This window comes from Podarcis tiliguerta (assembly GCF_965153285.1).
Source record: "Podarcis tiliguerta genome assembly, chromosome: 2".
NCBI lineage: Eukaryota > Metazoa > Chordata > Lepidosauria > Squamata > Lacertidae > Podarcis > Podarcis tiliguerta.
Genome location: NC_139535.1, coordinates 14,716,551 through 14,743,781, shown reverse-complemented (window position 1 = coordinate 14,743,781; position 27,231 = coordinate 14,716,551). Strand labels below are relative to the sequence as shown.

The 27,231-nt window shown below is 46.9% G+C and overlaps 2 protein-coding genes across 2 annotated transcripts; both read right to left on the bottom strand.

The window, feature by feature from the left end:
* Positions 1 to 12: 12 nt before the first annotated feature.
* On the bottom strand, positions 13 to 10,880 carry LOC310670822 (uncharacterized protein). The gene is made up of 6 exons (XM_083426600.1): positions 10,760 to 10,880; positions 7,622 to 8,011; positions 4,311 to 4,400; positions 4,063 to 4,128; positions 1,890 to 2,014; positions 13 to 611 (listed from the first exon to the last, which is right to left on the bottom strand). The coding sequence occupies exons 1-6, from the start codon at positions 10,791 to 10,793 to the stop codon at positions 432 to 434; spliced, it is 885 nt and encodes a 294-aa protein (XP_083282726.1). The 5' UTR covers positions 10,794 to 10,880; the 3' UTR covers positions 13 to 431.
* Positions 10,881 to 13,402: 2,522 nt separating this feature from the next.
* LOC310670436 (zinc-binding protein A33-like) lies at positions 13,403 to 25,866 on the bottom strand. Its single transcript, XM_083425801.1, has 7 exons — positions 25,610 to 25,866; positions 23,795 to 24,441; positions 22,070 to 22,165; positions 19,623 to 19,856; positions 18,774 to 18,796; positions 17,672 to 18,030; positions 13,403 to 14,863 (listed from the first exon to the last, which is right to left on the bottom strand). Exons 2-7 carry the CDS (start codon positions 24,218 to 24,220, stop codon positions 14,340 to 14,342), a joined length of 1,662 nt encoding a protein of 553 aa, XP_083281927.1. The 5' UTR covers positions 24,221 to 24,441; positions 25,610 to 25,866; the 3' UTR covers positions 13,403 to 14,339.
* Between the last annotated feature and the right edge of the window lie 1,365 nt (positions 25,867 to 27,231).

Here is a 27,231-nt window from a genome sequence, read left to right as displayed (position 1 = left end):
AGAAATATGAGCTACATTGCTAAGAGTTTTATTTCTAATTACGCAGACAGAAAAGAATATACATCCTCTCTCTGTGAAAGCAGAGAGGCAACTGGTACAAAGAAAGAGGGAACCAGTAATATCAACATCCATCTCCCGTGAGACTTCCAACAGTCTGGAATCTCTGGAATGTAAACAGAGTCTTGTGACTCCAAGCACTGTACAATGGCACAAACAGAAACCTAACAGAGACACCTGCAGGCTGATTCTATAAATCTTTACCCAGAAATACGACACCCCGTTTTGTATTTGTACTTCAGTAGCACCTGCTCATCTGAGTATAAGATCGCAGCCTTAGCCTCTCATATATAAACCCAACTATAATCACATAAGTGCTTCAGTAGATGAAAAGGCAACAGAAATCTCATATTGTAAAGAAGGACTGAAGATGATCAGTGAACAATGGAATAATATGGCTCTCTTAGATTATCTGAACTTGGCATCTGCAGAAGCAGGGAGATGTTGCCTGGCGTGGAAGGAAAGGGGCACTCCATCCTCTCTCGATACAGTTTGGCTCCACTTCCATCTCTGGCTGCTGAGTGTCTCTCGCTGAAGGACGTGAAGGAAACATGCTGTGGAAAGAAAGAGAAGTTTATGATATGGCTGGCCACTAGATGGTTTGAAGGCACGCTCTTGGAGCACTGCCTTGTGTTTGCGCATGTGTGGTTAGGTAGGCATATACAGTGGTACCTCAGGTTACATACGCTTCAGCTTACAGACTCTGCTAACCCAGAAATAGTGCTTCAGGTTAAGAACTTTGCTTTAGGATGAGAACAGAAATCGTGCTCCGGTGGCGTGGCAGCAGCAGCAGGAGGCCCCATTAGCTAAAGTGGTGCTTCAGGTTAAAAACAGTTTCAGGTTAAGTATGGACCTCCGGAATGAATTAAGTTCTTAACCCGAGGTACCACTGTATTCACATTTATTTAATTCAAAGCTGTAAGTTTGACGGGAGGTTGGCAAGATAGCTCTGAAAGAATCTATTTGGAATTAGCAGTGCTCATAACCAGTTGCCTGTGTGGATCTGCTGCGTAGCTAATTAAGCACGGCCTGGAAGCCTAATAACACCTGCTCATTGTACATTTTCATATACAGTGGTACCTTGGGTTACAGGCACTTCAGGTTACAGATGCTTGAGGTTACAGACTCTGCTAACCCAGAAATAATACCTCAGGTTAAGAACTTTACCTCAGGATGGGAACAGAAATTGCACGGCGGCAGCGGGAGGCCCCATTAGCTAAAGTGGTACCTCAGGTTAAGAACAGTTTCAGGTTAAGAACGGACCTCCAGAATGAATTAAGTTCTTAACCTGAGGTACCACTGTATGTCTTTTTACCACTACAGACCATGGATGCTTCCAGAATTTTCTGTCCTCTCAGAAACAGTTTCTAAAGATTCCCTTAAAATTCCCACTGCAAGTGGGGGATACCGTATTTTGCCTAGCCAGAAGTCCCCATATGATGTGCCTTGTGCCATTGAACCAATCACACATTATTCATTCCCTACTAATAAATCTACAACACATAAAATATAAATCCGGGGACATTAAGTGAAGTCTGGGGACAGATTTTGTCCGGGGACAGATTTGTATATCCGGGGACTGTCCCCGGAAACGTCTGGTAACCATAGCTTAGTTTTGCTGGCCGCATGACCCAGAAAGCTGTCTGTGGACAAATGCCAGCTCCCTCAGCCTGAAAGAGAGATGAGCGCCACAATGCCATAGTCGCCCTTGACTGGACTTAACCATCCAGGGGTCCCTTACCTTTTTGTTACCTGTGGTCCCTTCCAAATCTATGATTCTGTGAAACAGTATATGAATGCCTAGGGTAGAAACGCAGGGGAAAGACACTTACCTCTGCTATGATCAGGCCAAGGAGACAGACAATCAAGGCCGCTAAGCTCAAATGAATGATGTTGGAGACCGTTGAGTCACTGTCACTTGCTGCCTTCGTGAAAGAGACAGAAGCGCCCACGTTCACTGCAAGAGAGAGACAGACACCGTTCTTCTCTAATGTTTTGCTTAGAGCTCAGTGTGGGATGTGAAACACAAGAGCAGTCAAGTACAACATTCCTAGAGTGAACATGTTTACACACAGAGATGACTGTTTGTCCAGCCACCAGGTAAACTTCCTGTTTCATTCTGGGCTGGGACAGACTTCCTCTGCATGTGACTAGAGGTGGGTGTGGCCTCACCTGTGCAGGTAACGACAAAAGCACAAGGCAGGGCAGCCATCTCTCTCTCTTTGACAACATGCATCGAAGAAGCAACATCTGTTTAGCCAAAGATGCTCTCTTGGCCTCCAGCCAAGAGAGGACAAAGGAACTGTCTCCTTATGAAATAGTTTCCAGGTGTATGTTACTTTTCTAAGCTAAGTCTGCCTTCTGGGATCTGATTGTGAACAGAGAGTGAGTAAACTCTTTTTTTATACTTTTATAGAAGACTGTGTCATGTCTTATCTTTTATGAGGAAATAAGGGGAAAATACCAGAACAGTTATTATGGAGGCTTTAGTGAGCCTGAGCTAACGCATCTGCTCCAAGTTTAAAAAGGGGAATGTTACTCTGCTAAATTATGAACTTGTTTACACAAGTTGGAAAGGCTATAATCAAACAATATATCCTCTCTTGCATCCCTGAACATTCCCTTACTCAGATGCATGGGAATAGTAATCAAAGGAAGTGTGGGAACATTTTGAGATGCAAGTTCTCAAAACGTGGGGTGGAAACAAAGATATCTGCCCAACAGTGCTTGGATGAAGATCCTGGGAACATTGGTGTGATCCCTCCCAGAAGTGCTCTCTCCAAGAATCTGAGTGGAAACCCCTCACATTGCAGCTAGATGGCATTTGCTTGGTCCTGGTCTCCCTGCCACTGCTTAGAAGAGCAAGCAAGTGAGTTCTTATTTCGCCAAGCATGCCAGTGGGAACAACAAGAGGAAAAGGAAGCAATCCTGAGTTGCTTCCACACACTACTCTCTCTGGAACAAGCAGCAGTCATTTCCTCAGCTACGGCAGAGAGTCCAAGCGGCAGTGCTATCGCTGAGTTTTCTGCACTGCGCTCCCATCTTTTTAAAGACCTGCACTTTCAGGGTTTTAAATTGTGTGGGGAGACTCCGTGGGTACAAAGGAGGGTCTCCACTGTGGACTTTTGCCCTCCAAAAACCAAATAGAGCTGTAACAGTCAGCCAATCGCTGTTGTGCTTTGAGAAGAGCAGTAGTAGCTTGCTGGCGGACACAAGAGCTAAACCAATTTGCTCTGTGCAAAAGCAACTGCTTCTCAAACCAAGATGCACCATTAGCCATCTGTAGTCCTTACTCAGAGTAGACCCATTCAAACTAATGGACTGAAGTAAGTTAGTTATGTTCATTCATTCCAATGAGACCACCCCTAGTAGGATATGATGCACAGAGGATGTTTCCAGATGATCTGTTTATTGAGCCTTCATTCTGATATGTTTGTGGGGACGGGAGGTAGGAAACATCACATTAAGCAAGTACTATGCGTGATGTATGGAAGTGAGAGCTTGACCATAAAGAAGGCTGATCGCTGAAGAATTGATGCTTTTAAATTCTGGTGCTGGAGGAGACTCTTGAGAGTCCCATGGACTGCAAGAAGATCAAACCTCTCCATTCTGAAGAAAATCAGCCCTGAGTGCTCACTGGAAGGACAGATCGTGAAGCTGAGGCTCCAATACTTTGGCCACCTCATGAGAAGCGAAGACTCCCTGGAAAAGACCCTGATGTTGGGAAAGATGGAGGGCACAAGGAGAAGGGGACGACAGAGGACGAGATGGCTGGACAGTGTTCTCGAAGCTACCAGCATGAGTCTGACCAAACTGCGGAAGGCAGTGGAAGACAGGAGTGCCTGGCGTGCTCTGGTCCATGGGGTCACAAAGAGTCGGACACGACTGAACGACTAAGCAACAACAAATGCACACCACACTTTCCAGAGCGTTTCTCTCTTACTTATTACAAAATGTTTGGTTTTGGGGTGGAGGAGGACCAGCCCCCAGCTAAAGGGAACTTACTTGGGGGAGATGCCAGAACTGGCCTGTTAGACGAACTCTCAGCCTGATCGGTTGACGTGTTCATCCCTGGGTGAGCAGAAAAGAAAGAAGGAAAAGTTGAAGAGAGCCTAAGTCTAGCGTGCATCATGGACATGCAAGCTTTCTCTTAGGGAGGAAAATCAATGCCTGCACACTCCCTCTGCCAGCATCGCCTTTGTTTCCTTCCTGATTTCCCTTTCCCCATCCATTCTCCGTCCCCTAGAACTTACCTGTCGCTCCTGTACTTTTGATGATATGCATTCCACTTCTCTCCTCTTCTAGAAATCGTACACCCTTGTATTTGGTATTGTTTGTTTCTGCTAAAATGACAAGAAAGGGGCTTTACATTTTCTTTTTATGCCCAAAGGCTTTTGCTTTCTCCGGAAAGGAGAGAAGCAGGCTTTGACTCAACTGTCTGCTATATAAACTCTTTTATCAGGGATGGGGAGCCTATGGGAGTCATTTTGGACTCACAGCTGTCCATGGAGGCGCAGGTTAATTCTGTGTCCAGGGCAGCTGTTTACCAGCTCCATGTGGTACGCAGGCTGAGACCCTACCTGCCCGCAGACTGTCTAACCAGAGTGGTGCATGCTCTGGTTATCTCCCGCTTGGACTACTGCAATGTGCTCTATGTGGGGCTACCTTTGAAGGTGACTCGGAAACTGCAATTAATCCAGAAAGCGGCAGCTAGACTGGTGACATGAAGCGGCTGCCGAGACCATATAACACCTGTCCTGAAAGATCTTCATTGCCTCCCAGTATGTTTCCGAGCACAATTCAAAGTGTTGGTGCTGACCTTTAAAGCCCTAAATGGCCTTGGTCCTGCATACCTGAAGGAGCGTCTCCACCCCCATCATCCAGCCCGGACACTGAGGTCCAGCGCCAAGGGCCTTCTGGCGGTTCCCTCTCTGCGAGAAGTGAGGTTACATGAAACCAGGCAGAGGGCCTTCTCGGTAGTGGCGCCTGCCCTGGGAACGCCCTCTCAACAGATGTCAAGACAATAAACAATGATTTTAGGGAAGTTTTTAATTTCTGATGCTGTATTGTTTTTAATATTCAGTTGGAAGCCACCCAGAGTGGCTGGGGAAACCCAACCAGATGGGCAGGGTATAAATTATTACTATTATTATTATTATTATTATTATGACCTCCAAAGGTTGTTGTGAGCTGCAACTCCCATAATCCCAGACGACTGGCCATGCTGGCTGAGGCTGATGGGAGTTGGAGTCCAGCAATCTCTGGAGGGCCAAAGGTTCCCCATCGCTCTCTTGTGTGGGGCTGAGGGTGGTTGATGGCAATGAAAAAAGGTGTGGGCAGAATTAGGCCTTGCTGGTCAGTGGAGACAGACAGGCACGTCGTGTATCCATAGCAAAGACCAGAGGAGGAATGACTGCTGGGAGGAGCGTGGAGAGAAGAAAGGCAAAGCGTGTTCTCCACTAAATGAGAGCACGTGTTGCGGTGTGGGCCACCGGGCCAGGCCTCTTGTTGCCAGGCAGGTTAATAGTGGTTGCCTGGCATTGTGATTGGATAACCGGGTTGCTGGGGCAAATTGTATGTTGCAAATTGGGTAGGTGGGACCATAGTCTTTAAATATTGGTGCACTCTGGTTTCTCTTTCTCTTTGCAGAGTGCATCGGATCACCTGCCCGCCCTCTTTTCCGGTTGACCTTGCTTTGCCTGTCATGGGGTCGTCTGCCTTGGCGCAGGGGCCTAGTAGGAATTTTGCCATTTGGTGATTGGCTGTGCCATTTGGTTTTTGCCTACTACTCAGCAATTCATCACATCTTGTAAGGTTGCGGTTAGGCATTGGTTATAATATGCTGGTGGTGGAGGGGTCAGGATAGGCTGTGCCTGCACCTCCTATTGCGCTGAAGGGAATTCCGTTAAAGGAATCCTGGAGCTTGCCACGATTTCGTCCAATCCCTGTCATGGGATCAGGGCCGCCCAATCCCTGTCATGGGAATCCTTGTCATAGGACCAGGGTCGGCAAGCTTTCGGGGAGCTGCTGGGGTGAGCGGCGTGGGTCCGACGCTTAGCTCAAATGATCCCCAAGTTTGACTTTCCCTTCTACTGGCTACCGATCGGACCTCGGGATGTCGGTTCTGTCCCAGGCGGGGGGACAGATAGTCATAACCAATGTCTAAACAACCACTCACTGATTTTGTATTTTAATAAAGTTGTGGCCAAAATAGTGCCCAAAAAACCAAAAGTAAATTACGTGTTATGTGTGAAGTTATTTGAGGGGTGGCCTGGGGACCTACACACGCAATGGTGCATCTGCCAGCAGCACAGCCAGACGCTTTCATCTAACTCAGCTGCAATAAAACATGTCTCTCCCGCATTGGTCTTTTAGACACAGGAGGAATTGCAACCTTCCAACAGTTTGACTTCACTCCTAAAGGTGCACTCCTTCGTTATCTACTGAGGTGGACGGATGCCAGCAACAAACAGTGGCAAGACCATTAATTTGCATGCCCTGCTTTCCTCCTATCACAAATAGCTGGCATGGAGTCAGGGGGGGGGGTTCCAGTCAGATTACAGCAGAAGCAGAAAGTTTTTAAAAAAACACCCTCCTCCTTTCATTCTAGGGACGCAGGTGGCGCTGTGGGTTAAACCACAGAGCCTAGGACTTTGCCGATCAGAAGGTCAGCGGTTCGAATCCCTGCGATGGGGTGAGCTCCCGTTGCTTGGTTCCTGCTCCTGCCAACCTAGCAGTTCGAAAGCACATCAAGGTACAAGTAGATAAATAGGTACCACTCCGGAGGGAAGGTAAACGGCGTTTCCGTTCGCTGCTCTGGTTCGCCAGAAGCGGCTTAGTCATGCTGGCCACATGACCCGGAAGCTGTGCGCCGGCTCCCTTGGCCAGTAAAGCGAGATGAGCACCGCAACCCCAGAGTCGTCTGCGACTGGAGCTAACGGTCAGGGGTCCCTTTACCTTTACCTTTCATTCTGCTCAGCTCTGCCCCACCCCTGCCTGTTATTTGTTTTGCAAAATTCACCCCAAATCCCAAAGTGCAGGATGAGTGTCACATCTACTTGGGTCTCAAAAGGATCTATACGGTACCTGTACGTTTTCCTCCGTAGGAAAAACAGCAGCCCTAGGGAGGGGTTGATTTTAATCAGGAAACTATTGTATTGTGGGGTGTGTGGAAGAGTTAGAGTTAAGGTTAGACCACATAGTTTTGTGGTTCCGATTTGACACTGGAGGCCTCCCCGCTGCTTTTAACTTATTAAAAACCACAGATCTTAATCAAGTTATCTCCAGCATTACATCTATAATGGCTGTTATTTTAATAACAAGAAATGTCAGACAACCAAACCACAATGTGATAAAGTGAGTAGGTCGGGTGAAGCATCGTCCCTCGGTCTGCTCCAGGCATGTTATAAAGACGTATCATTTTGCCCAGGATTTCCCTGGGCCTATCAATAAAAACATAATCATTAAATAATCTCTTATAAACAGAATAATAATATTATAATTAGATTGTTTATTAAAAACAATAGGGTCACATTAGGGTGCAGACCGAACCTAACCCTCTTACCCTTGGTCACTGTTAGGCTGATGTTAGCCGACAGCATCACGTCCAATGCCAGCAAGGTGATGCAGTAAATCCCAGAATCCTCAGCTCTTGCATCCTTGAGTAACAGAGAAGCGTCCTCAGAGGACAATTCTGCACGATGTCTGTATTTGTCTGTTTTCCTAATGCTGAATTTGCAATAGTCCTTCCAGGACCGGGTACCATTCCCTGCCAAGCAGTTATCCGCCATGAGAATCAGCACCACCTGATGGCCAGTGACAAAACGCCATCGCACCTGGAAGTAGCCCGGCACCGAAGTCAGAAAAGTCAAGGAGGCAGAGAGCAAGGCTGTATTACCTTCCGAGATGGAAATCAGAGGTTCAGGCACCGTCAACAAAAGGGCTGCAGCAGGACCTGGGCAGAAGGGAGAACAGGGAAGGGGGTTTAAGCGGGCAGAAGCAGGCACTGACTTCTTGGGCTAGGACAACGGAAGGTGCTTTCCCCCAAGCTCTTGGGAAATATACTGTCAACCAATGAGATTTCTCTAGCGGGAGGAAGAGCAACACTGGTGTAGTGAAAGTGATATGTGTTTTTGTGTTTGTGGATTTAGAGAAGTTGAACGTCAAGGCCAGTATACAATGTTTAGCAGCGTCAATGGAATATATATGTGTTGATGATAGAGATAGAGATAGATAGATGATAGATAGATGATAGATGATAGATAGATAGATAGATAGATAGATAGATAGATAGATAGATGATAGACAGATGATAGATGATAGATGATAGATAGATATAGATAGATAGATAGATTAGATAGACAGATAGATAGATAGATAGAAGATAGATAGATAGATAGATAGATAGATAGATAGATAGATAGATAGATGATAGATAGATAGATGATCGATAGATGATAGATGATAGATAGATAGATGATAGATAGATAGATAGATAGATAGATAGATAGATAGATGATAGATAGATAGATAGATGATAGATGATAGATGATAGATAGATAGATGATAGATAGATAGATAGATAGATAGATAGATAGATAGTTATAGATAGATAGATAGATAGATAGATAGATAGATAGATAGATAGATAGATGATAGATAGATAGATAGATAGATAGATGATAGATAGATAGATAGATAGATAGATAGATAGATAGATAGATAGATGATAGATAGATAGATAGATAGATAACATCTCCCTACCCCAAAGGTCTTACACTCAGAATATTGACTGTAAGAGGAAGGAAGAGAGGTGAATGGCAAGGATTATAAGTTGCATTTCTATGTAGAAAAGAAAATATGAATAAATAAACTCAGTGTTTCAGGTGAGTTAGGAAAAGGAACCCTCTCCCTTCAATTTTTTTAGGACAGCTTTTAGAAATTGTGTATGTGATGCAGTTCCTGAGAGCTCAGACATGCTGAGGTCTACAAGCCAAAGGCATCTAAACTTGTGCATTTATACCACCTACGTCCCCCCACCCACCGCCTGTGAGAGTTGGCGGACTAGTTTGAAAAGGAATGAAGCTGCACGCTATTGCATATTTCAAAAAGCACTGAGGTTTTTATTTTGCCAGGGTACTTTGCAAAATAAACATTGGTGCATGAAGCTGCATAAACACACACACACACACACACACACACACACACACAAACACAGAAAATCCCCTCTATGGATTATCTCTGTTACCGGAAAAATCCGAGGGCTCCCTTGGACAAAAAGTAAAGACACCAACCAGAGTAAATTGGAGCAAATCAGCAGCCTGTAGGCTTGGCCTTTATTGTACTGTTGCAGCAGGGTGTTCCCCTCACTCGCAGGAGAGAGGAAAGACCCAGAACAATGGTGTGCAAGACCTTATAAAAACTTTTGAAATTCCCCTCCTCTAGGTCAAGCCCACCCCCAGAAACATCATACATACATTACAGAAAGGAGGGGTTGAGGGAGGAGTTGTGGTGGTAACCTGAGTGTCCTGTCACCTGGCTGGTTCCTCCTTTCTCCCCTCCCCATGAGTACTTTCCAGGTGACAAAGGGGAGATTGCAGTTTCCTGCCCCCTGAGGGGAAATCCAATCACTGTTCTTTTGTTATAGTGTGTTGAATCCACTCCTGTATGCAGTCTGTTGTGTTTTTCTGTCTGAGACCATCAGGGTTGGCATAGCAACTGGGCAGGGCTCCTGCGGATGTGCTGCTATGCTCAAGGAATTATGGTGGCCTGTATCAAACCTTCCCCATTTTGTAGTCCTTCCTTCATGGAGTAAAATAAAAGTAGAACAGTGCAAATCTGATGTATGGTTGATTTTCTATGAATTTATAACAGAAGTGTAGCGTATGTAGTGTGTGAGTGTGAGTGTGTGTGAAGTCTGTACAAACTGAATGATGGGGGGGGGGGGTTCCTGCTACATCTCCATGCAAGCAAAATTTCCTGCACAAAGTAACTGAGCTGCATGTTCTTTGGTGGTAGACTGTCTATTGTGAGTGAAATGCACTGGGCGTGTACTGCAATACCAATTGCAGAGCTGGAATAACAAAGAACCGAAAACAACACAACATCTGTGTGGCCCTTCTTTCTGTCAAGTTTTTCAAGGGCACCTGCATGTTGTATTTACGGGAGAAATTCAAGCGCACACCAGATTTTAGGCTAGCGCAATCAAGGTGGGTTAAAGGGCTCTGTCACCCTTGTGCAGCAAATGATTTTTTTCCATTTATTTTAAAAAATAAATAAATACCAGACTTTCTGCAGTTTGGAAAGTGAACCAGGAAATGCATGGGAAAGTGAGAGGTGAACAAACGGACGAAATAGGTGTAAACACCCAGCGATCAAACCAGAACAAATGCTCAATAAAGACCAGGCATAATTTAACCTCTGTGCAATTTTAATTCTGCAATTTAACCTTTGTGCAAGCAAATCAGGATGGATGCTGAATAAGCAGATTGTCTGGAAGAGCTGTAAGTGGGGGTTGCATATTGAAAAGCAATCCCCGCAAACTCACTTATCAGGATTCCCATCGGACAACCGAGCTGAGATGTGCCTGTCCAGCACATCTCAAGCTTTGCAATTTGAGTTTTGTTGAATTCACAACCTCCCCCTCCCCCCACACCACTTGCCTAGAGTAGTAGAAGCTCCTAAAATAGACCCTTTTACTCACCGATCAGCATCCCAAATAACCACAGCTTTGCCATTGCAACCAGGATTCCTGCATTTACAGCCCCACGGTCTTTTGCTAAGTCAACGTCAGTGACCCTCTCTTCCTCCTATGTAGTCTGCTCAGGGCAAGACTGATGGGAGCCAGGAACTTCCTGCTAGTTCGCTGGTGAACCCAGCCATGCTCTGCAGTTTCTGCTTAAAAGTGAAATTTAAGGTCAAACTGCCATGAATGAACAAGTATGTAGCTTGTTATGTAAACAGAAACCACAGAGACAGAAGTGAAGCTGCTGAAGAAAGCATATAGTATTCTGCTAGAGGTCAAATCAGTTATGATTAAATGGGCACAATATATAGGACACAATATACGGTTTGAGGACTGGGAAAAACTGTGGAAGGTAGATCTGGAATTTACTGACTGTTCTTGGCTGAAAGAAAACTATACGAAAATGATGTATAGATGGTGTATCACACCAGTACAAATAGCAAAAATGTATGAAACCGGGTCAAACATATGTTGGAAATGTAAATAAAAAGATGGTACTTTCTATCATATGTGGTGGAAATGTAGAGAAGTTAAAAAATTTTGGGAAATGATATATAATGAAGTGAAAAAAATGTTCAAAATGACGTTTGTATAAAAAAAACAAACCAGAAGCATTTTTGTTAGGGATTGTAGGATAAGTCCTGCCAAGAAAAATAAAAAAAACTTATTTATGTATGCTACAACAGCGGCAAGAGTCTTGTTAGCACAAGGATGGAAGAATGAGGAAATTCGAACGAAAGAACAGTGGCAAGAAAAACTGATGAGCTATGCGGAACTGGCCAAGTTGACATATAAACACCAACAATTGGGAGACACTTGTCTGAGAGCGCTCCAATTGGAGAACAGCCTTTACCAAAGGTGTCATGGGCTTTGAAGACACTCAAACTCAGGACGCAAGGGAGAAATGTGCTAAAAGGAAGACATGCTTGGCAAATCCACACAGTGATCTACTCCTGCCTGGAAACCTAGGTCCCCATTGTGGAAGGACGTGTGGATCCAGAATTGACCTCCACAGTCACTTACGGACTCATTATTAAAACTGCGCTTATGGAAGACAATCTTACTCGGCTATGAGTGATCGCCAAAAGCAGCAGCAGCAGAAGACTCAAGACAGTGTGAGACAGAGCAGTGTTAGAGCAGAGGTTTGGGTAACTCCTCCCCCCCACCCCACCCCTGCTTTGGCCTGAGGGCCATGTGAGCTGTTGGCCAACTCTGCGAGGGCCACCTGGCAATGTTGGGCGTAGCCAAAGCAGAAGTGGGCATGGCTTCTCTTGCAGATAGAGAGATCCCCGTGCCCCACACAGAATACAGAACACATACAACACACATAGGCCTACCACCACTGCCCACCCACCCCTACATCATGGTCAATCACCCCCTCCCCACTAGAGTGTTGGACTAGGACTGGGGAGGCAGTCCTGCCTCCTGAAGCTGAATGAGTGATGGAGGTTGGAGCTGAACAGCATATCCTCTCCAAACATTTATCCGATGAAAACAGGGACATTCTATTCAGTAACCACTGAAGCTTTCAGGAAGCCGGTTGTCATCAATTTGGGGAGAGAAATGCCTGGGATTGCTTTTCAGAACTGGGATATCGCAGGGTTAGGAGAGCTGCGGCCCCCTCCAGCTACATACTGTTTCTCAAAAGTAAGTTCAGGTATTTCTACAGATTGACAGGAGATTCGGGATTTGCTACGGGGCTATGGACCAGGGAACATGCCTATTGATCTGACAGAAGCACTGGCGGTAATTGAAACAGCTGAATGTGCATCCAAATAGAAAAATGTCCCAGGAAACTTAAGAGCATCAAATTAAAGAGACTATAAAAGGTAAAGGTAAAGGGACCCCTGACCATTAGGTCCAGTCGTGACCGACTCTGGGGTTGCGGAGCTCATCTCGCTTTATTGGCCAAGGGAGCCGGCATTTGTCCGCAGACAGCTTCCGGGTCATGTGGCCAGCATGACTAAGCCGCTTCTGGCGAACCAGAGCAGCACACGGAAACGCCATTTACCTTCCCGCTGGAGCGGTACCTATTTATCTACTTGCAATTTGTGCTTTTGAACTGCTAGGTTGGCAGGAGCTGGGACTGAACAACGGGAGTTCACCCCATCGCAGGGATTCAAACTGCCGACCTTCTGATCGGCAAGTCCTAGGCTCTGTGGTTTAACCCACAGCGCCACCAACGTCCCTTCTAAAAGAGACTATAGGAAGCGGCAATTCCCCAGAGTAGCTCATGTTTGTTGCTATTGATAAAGGTAACAGCTAAGTGGAGAAATGCATGAATAAGGAATGCAGCTACCACACAGTTAAAACAGTTTATTCAAAGCGTGCACAATTTGGAGAGGGGGAGAGGAAGCCACACAAATTAATATTACTTTTCATAAGGGTGACTAATATTTTTTGGCATAAATGAATGTAGATCCAGGCGTCAGACACAGGGGTGAAGCCAAACTGCTGTGTTATCAGCCCCGAAGCAAGCTCCCTGGGGCGCAAGTCTAGGCATTATCTATGTAGGTCCTGGGCTGCCCAGATGACATACCTTCCCTCTCGCCTTCACTGATGTGGTCCAAAGGAAAGAAGAGCAAGTCCTTGCAGTTATATGTGAATTTTATTTATATTTATTATTGTCGTTATTATTCAGCATTACCTGACATTTTCATGAGGTAAAATTAAAATTCCTTGGTTTTCCAAAAGCAGTTCGTATGCTTCTTCATCAAACTTACAAGGCTAAATGTTGTCCGATCACACAAAAAAATAGCAGATTTGAATTCCTCACAGCCAAAAATGTATTATTAAGACCGCTTGCAGAAGAAATTTGCAGAAATTAAGCTTTGCCCCTTAAAATGACATGCCCTAAACTATGTAATGTTGATTCATTCTGATTCGTTTGAGGAGAAATTAGACGGTGTTGCCTCGCAACGGGTGTTACCTCGCTCTTTCCGGCACAGTTGCTTTATTGCCCAAAGTCTGATCTTCTGAGGAAGCGGGGTTTGTTTCTCCTTTCTTTCTTTTTAAATTTTTTTTAATGCTTTTTATTGGTGCTCCATTTAATACAAACAAACAAAATACAGTAAAATTCAACAATCATTTACCCACATTCTTTCCCCACACTCTGCTGAGCATTGACTTCCATCCCTCCCTTCAACAGGTTTTCCTATGCCAGTTACTTTTCCAGTTTCTTATCGTATCCAATCCTATCTACATCATAAGATGTATTTCAGTCCTGCCAGAGTCTTCAGATTTCTACAGTTATTATTTATGTACTCCATAAATTTACTCCAATCTTTTTGGAATTTTGCTTCCTCCTGATTTCGGATTCTACAGGTCAGTTTTGCTAGTTCCACATAATCAACCATCTCCTCTATTGCTGGTAATTCTGGTACTTTCCATTTTGGGGCTAACAAAGTTCTGGCAGCAGTCGTAGCATACATAAATAACCTTTGAAGCGGGGTTTGTTTCTCGAGGGCTCCGGATCGACGGCCTGAGTTTGGTGGTTCTGCGATGGCATCCCAACCATCTCTGGAAGCTCTCCAGCAACTCAGAGCTCCAGGTCCCACACAGATAGCGGGTGGCTGCCCTGGGTGCTGAGGAAAGGAAGCAGTTCCTCGTGGAAGGACACTTGGAAGGTGTAGAGGTGGTTCATGCTGCTGCTGTTATAGAACGAGAGCTGGCCCCCTTCAAAGTCCAGGTAGACCCCCACTTTATCCATCCTCCCGCAGACCGAGAGCAGGCTCCGCGGCTCGCTCAGGGCTCGGTACTCTCCGGCCCGCAACTCGATGGCCCACACGCCTTCCTTGGGCCGGAAGTTCAGGCGCTTCTTGCGTTTCACCGACTTCTTGGCCGCCCCGATCACCCAGCCCGCGCTGTCCCCGACACGCACCTCCCAGTAGTACCGGCCCGTGGTGAAGCCCTTCCGGCCCACCACGCAAGGGCTGGAGGTGAAGCGCTCAGGTTTCCGTCGCCAGAAGCGCCGCCCCGGGCTGAACTTGACCCCGGTGGCTTCCTCCACAAGGACCAGGCTGGGGTGAGCGGAATTGCAGTCCAGAGTGATGCACGCAGGGACTGGGGGAGAAAAGGACAATTATTTCAATGTTTTTATTATGCAGTGGTACCTCAGGTTACATACGCTTCAGGTTACATACGCTAACCCAGACTCCGCTAACCCAGAAATAGTGCTTCAGGTTAAGAACTTTGCTTCAGGATGAGAACAGAAATCGTGCTCTGGTGGCGCGGCGCCAGCAAGAGGCCCCATTAGCTAAAGTGGTGCTTCAAGTTAAGAACAGTTTCAGGTTAAGTACGGACCTCCGGAACGAATTAAGTGCTTAACCTGAGGTACCACTGTTTAATTATTATAATTATAATTACAATAGTGATATTGTAATTATAATTATATGCTGGGACGCGGGTGGCGCTGTGGGTAAAAGCCTCAGCACCTAGGGCTTGCTGATCGAAAGATCGGCGGTTCGAATCCCCGCGGCGGGGTGCGCTCCCGTTGCTCGGTCCCAACGCCTGCCAACCTAGCAGTTCGAAAGCACCCCCGGGGGCAAGTAGATAAATAGGGACCGCTTACTAGCGGGAAGGTAAACGGCGTTTCCGTGTGCTGCGCTGGCTCACCAGATGCGGCTTTGTCACGCTAGCCACGTGACCCGGAAGTGTCTCCGGACAGCGCTGGCCCCTGGCCTCTAGAGTGAGATGGGCGCACAACTCCAGAGTCTGCCAAGACTGGCCCGTACGGGCAGGGGTACCTTTACCTTTAATTACAATAGTGATAGTGATAGTAACAATAATTTATTTATATCCCCGCCCATCTGGCTGGGTTTCCCCAGCCACTCTGGGCGGCTCCCAACAGAATATTAAAAACACAATAAAACATCAAATATTAAAAACATCCCTGAACAGATGTCTTCTAAAAGTCAGATAGGTTTTTATCTCCTTGAGATCTGATGGGAGGGCGTTCCACAGGGCGGGCGCCACTACCAAGAAGGCCCTCTGCCTGGTTCCCTGTAACCTCACATCTTGCAGCTAGGGAACCGCCAGAAGGCCCTTGGCGCTGGACCTCAGTGTCCGGGCTGGATGATGGGGGTGGAGACGCTCCTTCAGGTATGCAGGACCAAGGCCATTTAGGGCTTTAAAGGTCAGCACCAACACTTTGAATTGTGCTCGGAAACGTACTGGGAGCCAATGTAGGTCTTTCAGGACTGGTGTTATATGATCTTGGCGGCCACTCCCAGTCACCAGTCTAACTGCCGCATTCTGGATTAATTGTAGTTTCTGGGTCACCTTCAAAGGTAGCCTGACGTAAACTGCATTCCTGTAGTCCAAGTGGGAGATAACCATAGTACGCACCACTGGCAAGACACTCTGCGGGCAGGTAGGGTCTCAGCCTGCATAGCAGATGGAGCTGGCAGACAGCTGCCCTGGACACAGAATTGTCCTGTATCCTGCCCTATACCCTTAGATCTCAGGGCAGTTTTGAAATTAAAAGAACGGGACATCTTCCGCATAGTTGGCCTGCAGAACTTATTGCCACAGAACAATTTGGAAGTCAGCAGTTGAAACATGCTCTGAAAAGAATTAGAAGCAGAGTACAAGACTGAGGACTGCATGCCCAAACAGCAGGTCGCATACATCTGTATCTGATGACGCCAACACTTTGTTATGATATCATAGTCTAGACTTAGTTCTAAAAGATCTAGGGGGTTTTATTTGCTGGGTGGCAGGCGCAGTGATCTTATTCTAGAGCAAAAGACCAATCCTACCTGCAGAGTTAGCTCCACCATTATTAGGCACACAGGAAGCTGTACTATATACCGAGTCAAACCACTGGGTCCATCTAACTCAATATAGCCTACACGGACTAGTAGCAGCTCTTCAGGGTTTCAGACAAAGGGGCATTTTCAGTCCTACCAGGAGAGGCGGGAGATAGAACTGGGGCTCTTCTGCACGCAAAACAGATCCCCTACCAATGATTCGCCTAAACATTCCCTCTCCTTCGCTCTGAATTATGAAGTGTGTCCATGTATTCCAGCTTCCTGGGCTCATCAACTTTTTGACCATCATTACACAAAGAGGCACCAGAATCTGGCTTTATTTTCGACCAAGATCAGGGGTAGAAAGCCCTGCACCATCAGAGTATAGTGAATCCATGTGGCAGGAATGAGAGGAGCGGCTTCCTTCATGTCCCATGAGCATTGGGTTGGTCACACAAACAGGCCAAAATATACATACCATGGCCAAGGAAGCCTGCTTGTTGTTGTTGTTGTTGTTGTTGTTGTTTGCAGGTCCCCGAATCACACATCGGGGGTTGCTCACATAAGCAATTAAACACGTGGAGGTCAGGGATAACGGTAAAGGGACCCCTGACCACTAGGTCCAGTCGTGGCCGACTCTGGGGTTGCGGCGCTCATCTCGCTTTATTGGCCGAGGGAGCCGGCGTACAGCTTCCGGGTGATGTGGCCAGCATGACTAAGCCACTTCTGGCGAACCAGAGCAGCGCATGGAAATGCCATTTACCTTCCCGCCAGAGCGGTACCTATTTATCTACTTGCACTTAGACGTGTTTTCAAACTGCTAGGTTGACAGGAGCAGGGACCGAGCAACGGGAGCTCACCCCGTCACAGGGATTCAAACCGCCGACGTTCTGATCGGCAAGTCCTAGGCTCTGTGGTTTAACTCACAGCGCAACCCGCATCCCCAGGAGGTCAGGGATGAGGCCTACCAAAACCTATTCCTGTTCACTGTATCCTGACTAATGAGCCAGAACTTCCAGATAACAGGAAGGCAGAGTATAATATAGCTGCCTCTTTGGGATTTTCAAATAGACTTGACCAGAAAGCCCCATTTCCCAGAATGCAGCAGGAAAAACTTCACCTGGATGCACGGCACCCAAGAGCTCTTTCCAGGCGTAGAACTGCAGAGGGCCCTTGAACTCGCCCAGGTTCAAGTCCACAGGAACCACTCCATCTTCGTCTTCTTCCTCTGCGGCCATCTCTCGCACTCGCTCTTCTTCTTCCTCCTCTTCTTCCTCCTCCTCCTCCTCTTCCTCGTCCTCTTCTTCTTCCTCCTCCTCCTCTTCCTCATCCACATCCCCCTCATCCCTCGCCAGCCCCTCATCGGTCTCATTCTCACACTCGTCTGTGTCTTCACTGCTGGCTCCCAAAACGTCTTCTGCCGCCTCAGCTTCGATTTCTTCTTCCTCATCAACCTGGGCTCCTTGCTCTGTGCGGACCCTGTGGGAGGTAATAATAATAATAATAAACAATAAATTTTGAAGGCCACCAGTTCTCTAGCCTTGATCTCTATGCTGGCGAAAGCTTTGTGTGATTTTTGCAGAGGGAGTTGTTTAAAGAAGGTACACTAGCAGCCCAGGCTTCTGCTTTTGCGGTCGCTTCTCTATAAATCAACACATGCACATTTTATGGAGATTTATGTCTGTGCACCCATGCCCCATATATTTTAAGTCCAGTGCCGGATTTACGTATAAGCTAAACAAGCTATAGCTTAGGGCCCGCCTCTCTTGGGGGCCCCTAAAAAATTTAAAGGGGAAAAAACTGGATGTACATTTCCAAAATATAAGATAAAAAAACAAATAAAATAAAACCTACATACAGCAACAGTGTTTTGTGTTGTGTAGACTCCTCTGATGTAACTCATGGGCCCCGCCTGCTAGCCTGCTCCCTAAAATATCACTGGTTTGCTCATTTCTATATATATAGGGTGCCTACATTCTGCATGTGCAAATGGCTTTTGATACCTATTAGGTCCATAAATTACCATATAGCATAGATTCAACACAAAAAACAGCAACAATTTGTTGTTGACAAAGGACAACTGGACATATAAAGGGCCCCATTACCTTCAGTAGCTTAGGACCTCATCAAACCTAAATCCAGCCCTGTTTAAGTCCCTAGTAATACCCCCACCAACCCTGAAATTGCTTATTATAAACAAGAAAGGGCATGGCATGACTCACCTCTCCAGCAACTCTTTTGCCTCCTAAGTGGGGGAGAAAATTAGAAAGGAGTGAGGTGAAAGAAACATCTGAAAAGGGCTATTTCCTAAGGTGGTTCCTTTTTTTTACTGGCAGTGGCCCCTGTGGTTTTAAGGGCTACATCAACTATGTTTTTTTAAATAGAAAAGCTTAGTACACACACCCTGTGGGATAACCAGCCTCATATATCCAACATGCTTACATCTAATTAATGCATGAAGGGGTTAAGATCATAGAGTAAGCTGTCCTGCCAGGCTTAGCTTACTTTAGAAGGGACTAGGAAATCAAGCCTTTGTTCCCCTCCTGTCTAAGAGAGGAGCTCAACGTGTGAGAAGTACTAAGTTGGTTGTTGCATCTCAGACCACATGGCTCTTACAAGCCGCTATTGAATTTCTATACCAATAATCTAGGAACTTTCACCACTGTAAGTACACCAAGTTTTACTGCCTGTGCACCTTTTTCGGAATGCTATATAGAAAAGCCCATGAATCTGAGCTTTGGAGAGTTTGTAAGTAAACCACTTGAAACTTACCAAACATGTGGTCTTTTTCTATGATAGGGGAAGAGGGAAACTTTGGAACTCACTTTGGGCATATTTTAAAGGTCTAACAACCTATCTTTGCACACTTTGCTTTGCTGCATGTTTTGTGATTTTAAATCTCTGCTGGGATTCTCTCACCCAAGAGTACTTGCCCCAAACCTGGATCTTGACATCCAGGAATTCTCCTTTACACACACACAGCCCTGCAACCCCTCGCCATGACTCATATTATATGAGAGTCATCTGAACCCTCTATGGACTTTCTCACCACAACTCAAGGTCCCTCTCACCTTGAGGAAACTGATTTGGTCCTTGCATTCCAGTCCCGCCTGCACCCGGCAGAGGGTCTCTGACCAAGAGGCCACCTTCCAGTTCAGTTCCTTCAGCTTGGTTTCCATCTGGGCCAAGTTCTTCTCTCGCTGATTCTCCAGGGCCTCCTTTAAACCCAGCTCTCTGTCACTCAGCAGCTGGTGCATCTTCACAAATTCCCCAGAGACGTGGTCAGACAAGGACTCAGAGCAGGTCTGGAAAGGGGAGAGGTGTGTCACTCGCACCCAAAGGCTTCTGCTCTGCTCGAATGGGATTGGTGAATGGGATTCTGCTCTCTCCCAATAACAGAACCTACCAATCCTCTAGAACAGTGGTTCTCAACCTGTGGGCCCCCAGATGTTGTTGGACTACAACTCCCATCATCCCTGAGCTCTGGCCTTGCTAGCTAGGGGTGATGGGAGTTGTAGTTCAACAACATCTGGGGACCCACAGGTTGAGAAAGGCTGCTCTAGAACAACAGGGGTGGACAACAAGGCCTCTACCCAAAGGCCACACTCCCTTCTGGGAAACTTCCAGAATATAGTAGGATAGTTTCCTCAGAGATCCCTCTTTATCCTCCAGCCAGGTGAAGTAAGAAGCAGGAGCAGCGTTCAAGAGCATATTCCAGCCAGGCAAAAAGACCTATGGGGCAAAGAAGGGCTAGTGTGGCCTGGGGAAAAGTCCTGAGGGTGTGGGTGAGGTCACACATGGCCCCCCAGGCCTGAGGTTCCCCATAGCCCTGCTCTAGAATCCACTTCTCCCTTAGACCCTCAACCTATTAATCAGATCTGCGCACCCCTCTCTGATAAATCATTCATCCCAGCAATCAATTGTTAGCCTCATAAATCCATAATAATGGTCCCGCCAGGTCAAGATGGAGGAATCCATCCTGGTTTCCAAGACTGGCCCATTTTCCCAAGAAGGACATGAAAACAAGCAGCCTTTTTCCTGCTGCAAGCATAACCAATAATAATAATAATTTATAATAATAATAATTTATTATTTATACCCTGCCCATGTGGCAGGGCTTCCCCAGCCACTCTGGGTGGCCTCCAACAGAATAATAATAATAATGTGACAAAACATCAAACATTAAAAACTTCCCTAAACAGGGCTGCCTTCAGATGTCTTCTAAAAGTCAGATGGTTGTTTATTTCCTTGACATCGGATGGGAGGGCGTTCCACAGGGCGGGCACCACTACCAAGAAGGCCCTCTGCCTTGTTCCCTATAACCTCACTTTTCACAGGGAGGGAACCACCAGAAGGCCCTCAAAGCTGGATGATGGGGGTGGAGACACTCCTTCAGGTATACTGGGCCGAGGTCATTTAGAGCTTTTAAGGTCAGCACCAACACTTTGAATTGTGCTCAGAAACGCACTGGGAGCCAATGTAGGTCTTTCAAGACCGGTGTTATATGGTCTCGGCGGCTGTTCCCAGTCACCAGTCTAGCCGCCGCATTCTGGATTAGTTGTAGTTTCCGAGTCACCTTCAAAGGTAGCTTATTGATCGTCAGGGCTGGAGGCCATGATGGAGGTCAATGAACATGGATTCCCACTGGACTTGTAATGCATAGAACCACTTAGGGTGTGGTGGTTGGTCATCACAATGCGAGCGATCCACAACCCTTGCTCCACATTCCTGTGAGCTGCAGGATGGGTGGCGCCCCAGAGCACCAAAGTGTTTCTAAGCATTGCAGGCCAAGCTGAGATCATCCTCACTTGTGCGTATTCTAACCTATAAAGAGAGAAGCAAAGAGTCTTCATTTAGCTGAATAGACTCAGCTGGCTCTCCTGTGTTGTGTTTCACAAAGAACACATGACCAGACAGTTATCTTCTTCAGAGCAGTCTTACTATTCTCTGAGTGTGGAGCCTTCAGTAGTCTGAAGGTCATTGGTCAAATACTGAATGTTTAAATATCAGGTGTCGGTTAACAGACAGTCATCACTAGCAACTAGCAACTGGTGCTGGAGGAGATTCTTGAGAGTCTCATGGACCCTAAGAAGATCAAACCTCTCCATTCTGAAGGAAATCAGCCCTGAGTGCTCACTGGAAGGACAGATCCTGAAGCTGAGGCTCCAATACTTTGACCACCTCATGAGAAGAGAAGACTCCCTGGAAAAGACCCTGATGTTGGGAAAGATGGAGGGCACAAGGAGAAGGGGATGACATAGGACAAGATGGTTGGACAGTATCCTTGAAGCTACCAGCATGAGTCTGACCAAACTGCGGGAGGCAGTGGAAGACAGGCGTGCCTGGCGTGCTCTGGTCCATGGGGTCACGAAGAGTCGGACACGACTAAACAACAACATCACTAGCAACTACAAAGGCAGACCAGAAGATGACCAGGAAATGGATAGGTTCAATTTGGCATTGCGTAGCCTGGAAAGCCCAACTGCCCCATCATAAAACCCAACAATGCTGCCTGCACCTTCAGTTCTATAATGTTCTCCTGTTGGCGACACTGGCTCATCTTCAACCGCCTGAGACCTTCCTCCAGAGGCTCTAGAGATGCCTTCAGCTGGTCCTGGAGCAAAAGAGAAAACCCCCGATGCCATTTAAGATAGCATAGCATTCTTTCAAAGGGGACAGGGCTGAGTGGAGGAAATGCCATACGGACACACCACCCCTCTGAAGGTCTCCCCATATGAAGATGGTTTGTAGGAAAAGAATGCTTAGGCTTAGAGATGGACTAAAGAAATGGAACCCTTATGCATATTCACATATTTGGGAGCACCACAGTTAGCAGCTGTGATTTTCCTAAAAGTGAGCTTCAAAAAATATCTACCATTTAGAAATAAAGATGCAAAACCTTTCACTATTTGCAATAGCATTAGGAAAAACATGTCGGGAAAGCAGCTCAGGAAGGCTGGACAACCCTAAGTCCATTTATCTAGGACCTCTTCTAAATTTCTAAAATGACAGGAGCATCGTGATAGATGGGTACAATTGTTCTGTCCAAGTTGCTTCTTATAAAGCACTTCAGGACTGTTGCTATCTTGGGGTTGGATTTAATCACATACCGGCAAATTCGGTTTGCACAATTATGGTACCTTGGAAGGTCTTGCACAACAAGCCCACCTCCCCACAAAACTGGACTTTTTGTGGTAAGGAAAGTGACAGGGAAATGCACTGGGAAGTGTGGGGTAACACTTGCTGTGAAGCAACATCATCTAATCTCCCTACAAACCAACAGTATGAATGCTTATTATAATTCAGGGGAGAGGGGACATTCAGCTACTTTGGTTCAAGGGTGACTAATAATATTTCATCTTCCAGATGTTGCTGAAACTCCTACTGCCATCATCCCTTAGAATTTGCCAGGCTGCCTGGGGGTGATGGGAACTGGAGTCCAGCAATATCTGGAGGACTTGCTATAGAATGAGGCTCCACAGAGTGACTGGATGCAGGGACGGAGGAAGGGGGTGCGGTGGGGGCAGGCCGCCCCGGGTGTCACTACTGAGGGGGGTGACAAAATGCCGGGTGGCACTCACTGCGGGGCCTGCAGTGCTCCAAAGCCACGCGCCTCTCCTGGCTCCACGCTGCCCCAAACAGTCTGCCTGCTGCCTCCCCCTCAGCTGTGGGGCGGCTGAGTGGGAGGAGGCAGGCAGACTCCTTGGAGGCCCCGCAGAGCATCCTGCCCCGGCTAGCCCCACCCCTTGGCGCAGGGCACACGCGCTGCCCCAGGCACCCAATCGGCTTGCTCCACCGCTGACTGAATGTCCACCCTAAATGCCAATTAAATCTTTAAAATGGCACCTCCAGGAAAAGTCCTCTCGTTGAAAGCCCTCTGACTTAGAAGCTCTGGAAACAGATTCCTAATATAGTGGATGCTTGGGTTGCAAATGTGATCCGTGCGGGATGCACGTTCGCAACCCACAGCGTCCGCAACCCGCAGCGGCACATCTGTGCACGCACGGGTTGCGATTCGGCATGTCTGCGCATGCGCAATGCGTGATTTAGCGCTTCTGTACATGTGCAACCGCCAAAACCCGGAAGTAACCCGTTCTGGTACTTCTAGGTTTTGGTGGTCCGCAACCCAAAAAACGCAACCTGAAGCGTCTGTAACCCGAGGTCTGACTTTACGTGCATGAAGGCTGTTGTTGTTGTGTCTTAGCCTCTGGCCCATTGCTGAATAACAAACGACCTCTCTCACCTGATAGGCCTGGACTGCGTTTTTGATGGGCAGGAAGTCGTGCCCACGATGCTGAGGCAAGTCGCGGCAGATCACGCAGACAGGCCCCTCGTCCTGGCTGCAGAAGAGTTTGAGCGGCTCCTCGTGCTCCTCGCAGAAGTACCAGCCTCCGGTCCCTCCGACCTGGGGACCTTCGTCCAGCTTGAGAAGGCGGGCCTTCTCGGCCAGGCTGCAGAGGGCTCGGTTGATGGCCATGCGGCGCAAAGCAAATGGCCGCCGGCACTCGGGGCAGAGCCCACGCCTCTGACCCTTGGGGATGCAGGGCTCTAAGCACGGGGCGCAGAAGCTGTGGCCGCACTCCAGCATGTGTGGGTCGCGGAAGATGGAGAGGCAGATGGGGCACAGCAGGTCCTCAGTGAAGCTGGATACCTCTTTCACGGACGCCATGTTGAAAAGAGAGAGGCCGCCACAGCTACCACTTCTCCTTGGTATGGCCGGGCCTGTACCTGTTGGCTTGGTGGACTTTGGTGGATTTTTCTCTCCAATGAGCCAAAATGTTTGTTTTTTCCTCTCACAAGGGATTGCAAAGCTTCTTTTACTTTCAGGCTTTCAGTTGAGCTTTTCTTCTTTGTGATATTTCTTTGAACAGAACCATCAACGACCTTTTCCTGTTTATTAGTGATGATGGTGGTGGCGATAATTTAAAATAAAAGAAGATGTAGAAAACTGGGTTACAATGTGTAGTTTCCCTGTATACAACCAGATATCCCCATCTGTTCAGCCGTCCTTAATTTGGAGGGGAAAGCTGCCTTAAAGCACTTCAGGACTGTTGCTATCTTGGAGTTGGATTTAACCACATACCAGCAAATTCAGTTTGCACAATTATAGCACACTGGAAGATCTTGCGCAACAAGCCCACCTCCCCACAAAACTGGACTTTTTGCGGTAAGGAAAGTGACAGGGAAATGCACTGGAAAGTGTGGAATAGCACATGCTGTGAAGCAACATTGTCTAATCTCCCTACAACCAATTGTATGAATGCCTATTAAATAGCCAACATCCTCTAATCTCCCTGCAACCAAACCCAGGACAAATGCTCAATAAACAGATTGTCTGGAAATGTTTATAGTGAGCTAGAAACTTACACAAGATTTGACCTGCAGAGTTGCTCTTCTATAGTACCCCAGACCATAATAATCTCACAAGACCTAAAAGTCACACAGCTCTAAAAATCCTGATTGACCCCCGCTCTTTAGTTCACCTGCTACTAAGGGTTTTAAAACCCTTTTTTATTTTAGTAGCGTATATTAGAACAAACAGCCAATGATTAACAAATCATAACACACTCTTTGCTGATTCAAGAAACACACTTTTCTTCAGAGCTTACTATAAATATATGAAGTTTTATGTTTGGTTTTTCAAAATTCAAGAGCTCTTCCATCCCAAAACGTCATACCTGGCTAGTGGTTTTCCTCTGCGAGTGTCACCTTTCAGGCTGGGTTCAAGTTTATTTTCGAAGCTTATCCTAAAACAATCCTTAGCAAGTTTAGCCAGAGAAGCCCCACAGACTTGCTTCCCAATGTCTTCAGGGCTGCATAAACACTGTACTTTTTTTTTAAAGCACACCCCAAGAATCCTGGGAGGACACCTCCCGAGCTACAATTCCCAGCACCCTCAAAAACTACCGTTCCCAGGATGTTGGAGTGTGTGTGCTTTAAATGAATGATGTGTATGCAGCCTAGGACTACATCAAAGTCTTCTCAGGAGCTTTCAGACCCCCCTCTTCCCCTACAAAGCAGACTGCCTGGTTGCAAGGAGCACAAAACTCTCTCTTACCCTTTTAGCTGAAATGTCCTTCCCTGCTGTTTCCCAGTCTTCTCCCAGGCTATTTGCTGCTGGATTAGGATCAGGTTAGGACCTCTCCTCTTGAATTAGCCTAGGTTGTCCCTTATCCTCTGCATGGGCTTGCCTTTATCCTCCTTAACCCCTTCCCCGCTCCCGGCCTGCCCTCCCCTTTGCATCCAAGTGCAAGAACAGGGATGGGAGACTTCAGATCCTGCATATTGCAGCAAGGCTCACTTCTACGGAGGTGCGATGATGTTGACGCAGCAATTCTGGCCTCTGCAAAGCTGTCGGCGCTCCAGCAAAACTGAGTCAGCACTTTCCCCTTCCAGGTTGGAGGAGGAGGAGGAGGAACCATCCTGCAGTGCCCTTTACACAGTGCACAGAGAATTGGGGGGTGGGGGATATTGGGAGATGTCCCAAGCATATGAAGATGGAGTGGGATTGCGGGAATAGAGAGAGGGTCCTTTTAGATGACAAGTGACGCAGGAATAGTTTAAGTGTTTGGCAGCAGCAGTGTGCGGAAGACAATCCTCAGTCGGACATGTGCCTGGTGCCTTTGGGGAGAGCTGCAGAACATCTGCTTTGCAGATTCATTCTCCAGCATTTCCGGGTAGGGCTGGGAGAACACCTGGTCTGAAAATCCTGGGCATTCAGTGTAGATAACGCTGGATGAGATGGGCCAATGGTCTGGCTCTTCGATCCTCTGGGAACCTTCAGTCACTAAAATATCTTTGCCAACCTTCTTCCTGTCAATACAGTGGTACCTCGGGTTACATACGCTTCAGGTTACAGACTCCACTAACCCAGAAATAGTGCTTCAGGTTAAGAACTTTGCTTCAGGATAAGAACAGAAATCGTGCTCCGGTGGCGCGGCGGCAGCAGGAGGCCCCATTAGCTAAATTGGTGCTTCAGGTTAAGAACAGTTTCAGGTTAAATACGGACCTCCGGAACGAATTAAGTACTTAACCCGAGGTACCACTGTAGTCCCTTTCTGTCTCCAGTGTGCACATTGGCCTTTTGCAGAAGAAGCAGGGGGTCTCTCAGTGTTTATTGTGCTTAAAATGCACACACACAAAAACACCCCAGAGATCCTCCAAATTTTACCGCAAAATAAAACAGAACGTGTCTCGAGATTCTGAAAAGTATTGTTTTGCCGACAGCGTTGCCCTGCGTTGCAGCAATTCTAACAGGCAGCAACATTCCATGACATCAGAGCAACTCACCCAATCACAGGGAGAGGGGTGTGTGGTCTTCCATGTCCACAGCAGGTAACACAGAGCTGTCACTTATGATGTAATAAAGTGGGGGCATCATATAGGTCAGAAGAGGGGCTGGACTTAGACCCTGGAAGGTTGAGAAGGCCACAACAAGAAAACAGGACTCAATTAAAATTGGCAGTAGGACAGTAACATGAAGGAGAGGACTTTGTGAGAATAATTTCTTCCTCATCCTGTGCACCAGCCAATAAGTCTCTTCCAGAGACTTTAAGAATGTCCTCCTTACAGCTATCTGACCTCAACAATATTCTTGGGAAGAGTTTGCTGCAGTGTGTGCTGCTTGTGTCAAACTGTAGGTGGTGCTTTTGCTTTAGCCAACCCAAAATACTTTACTGA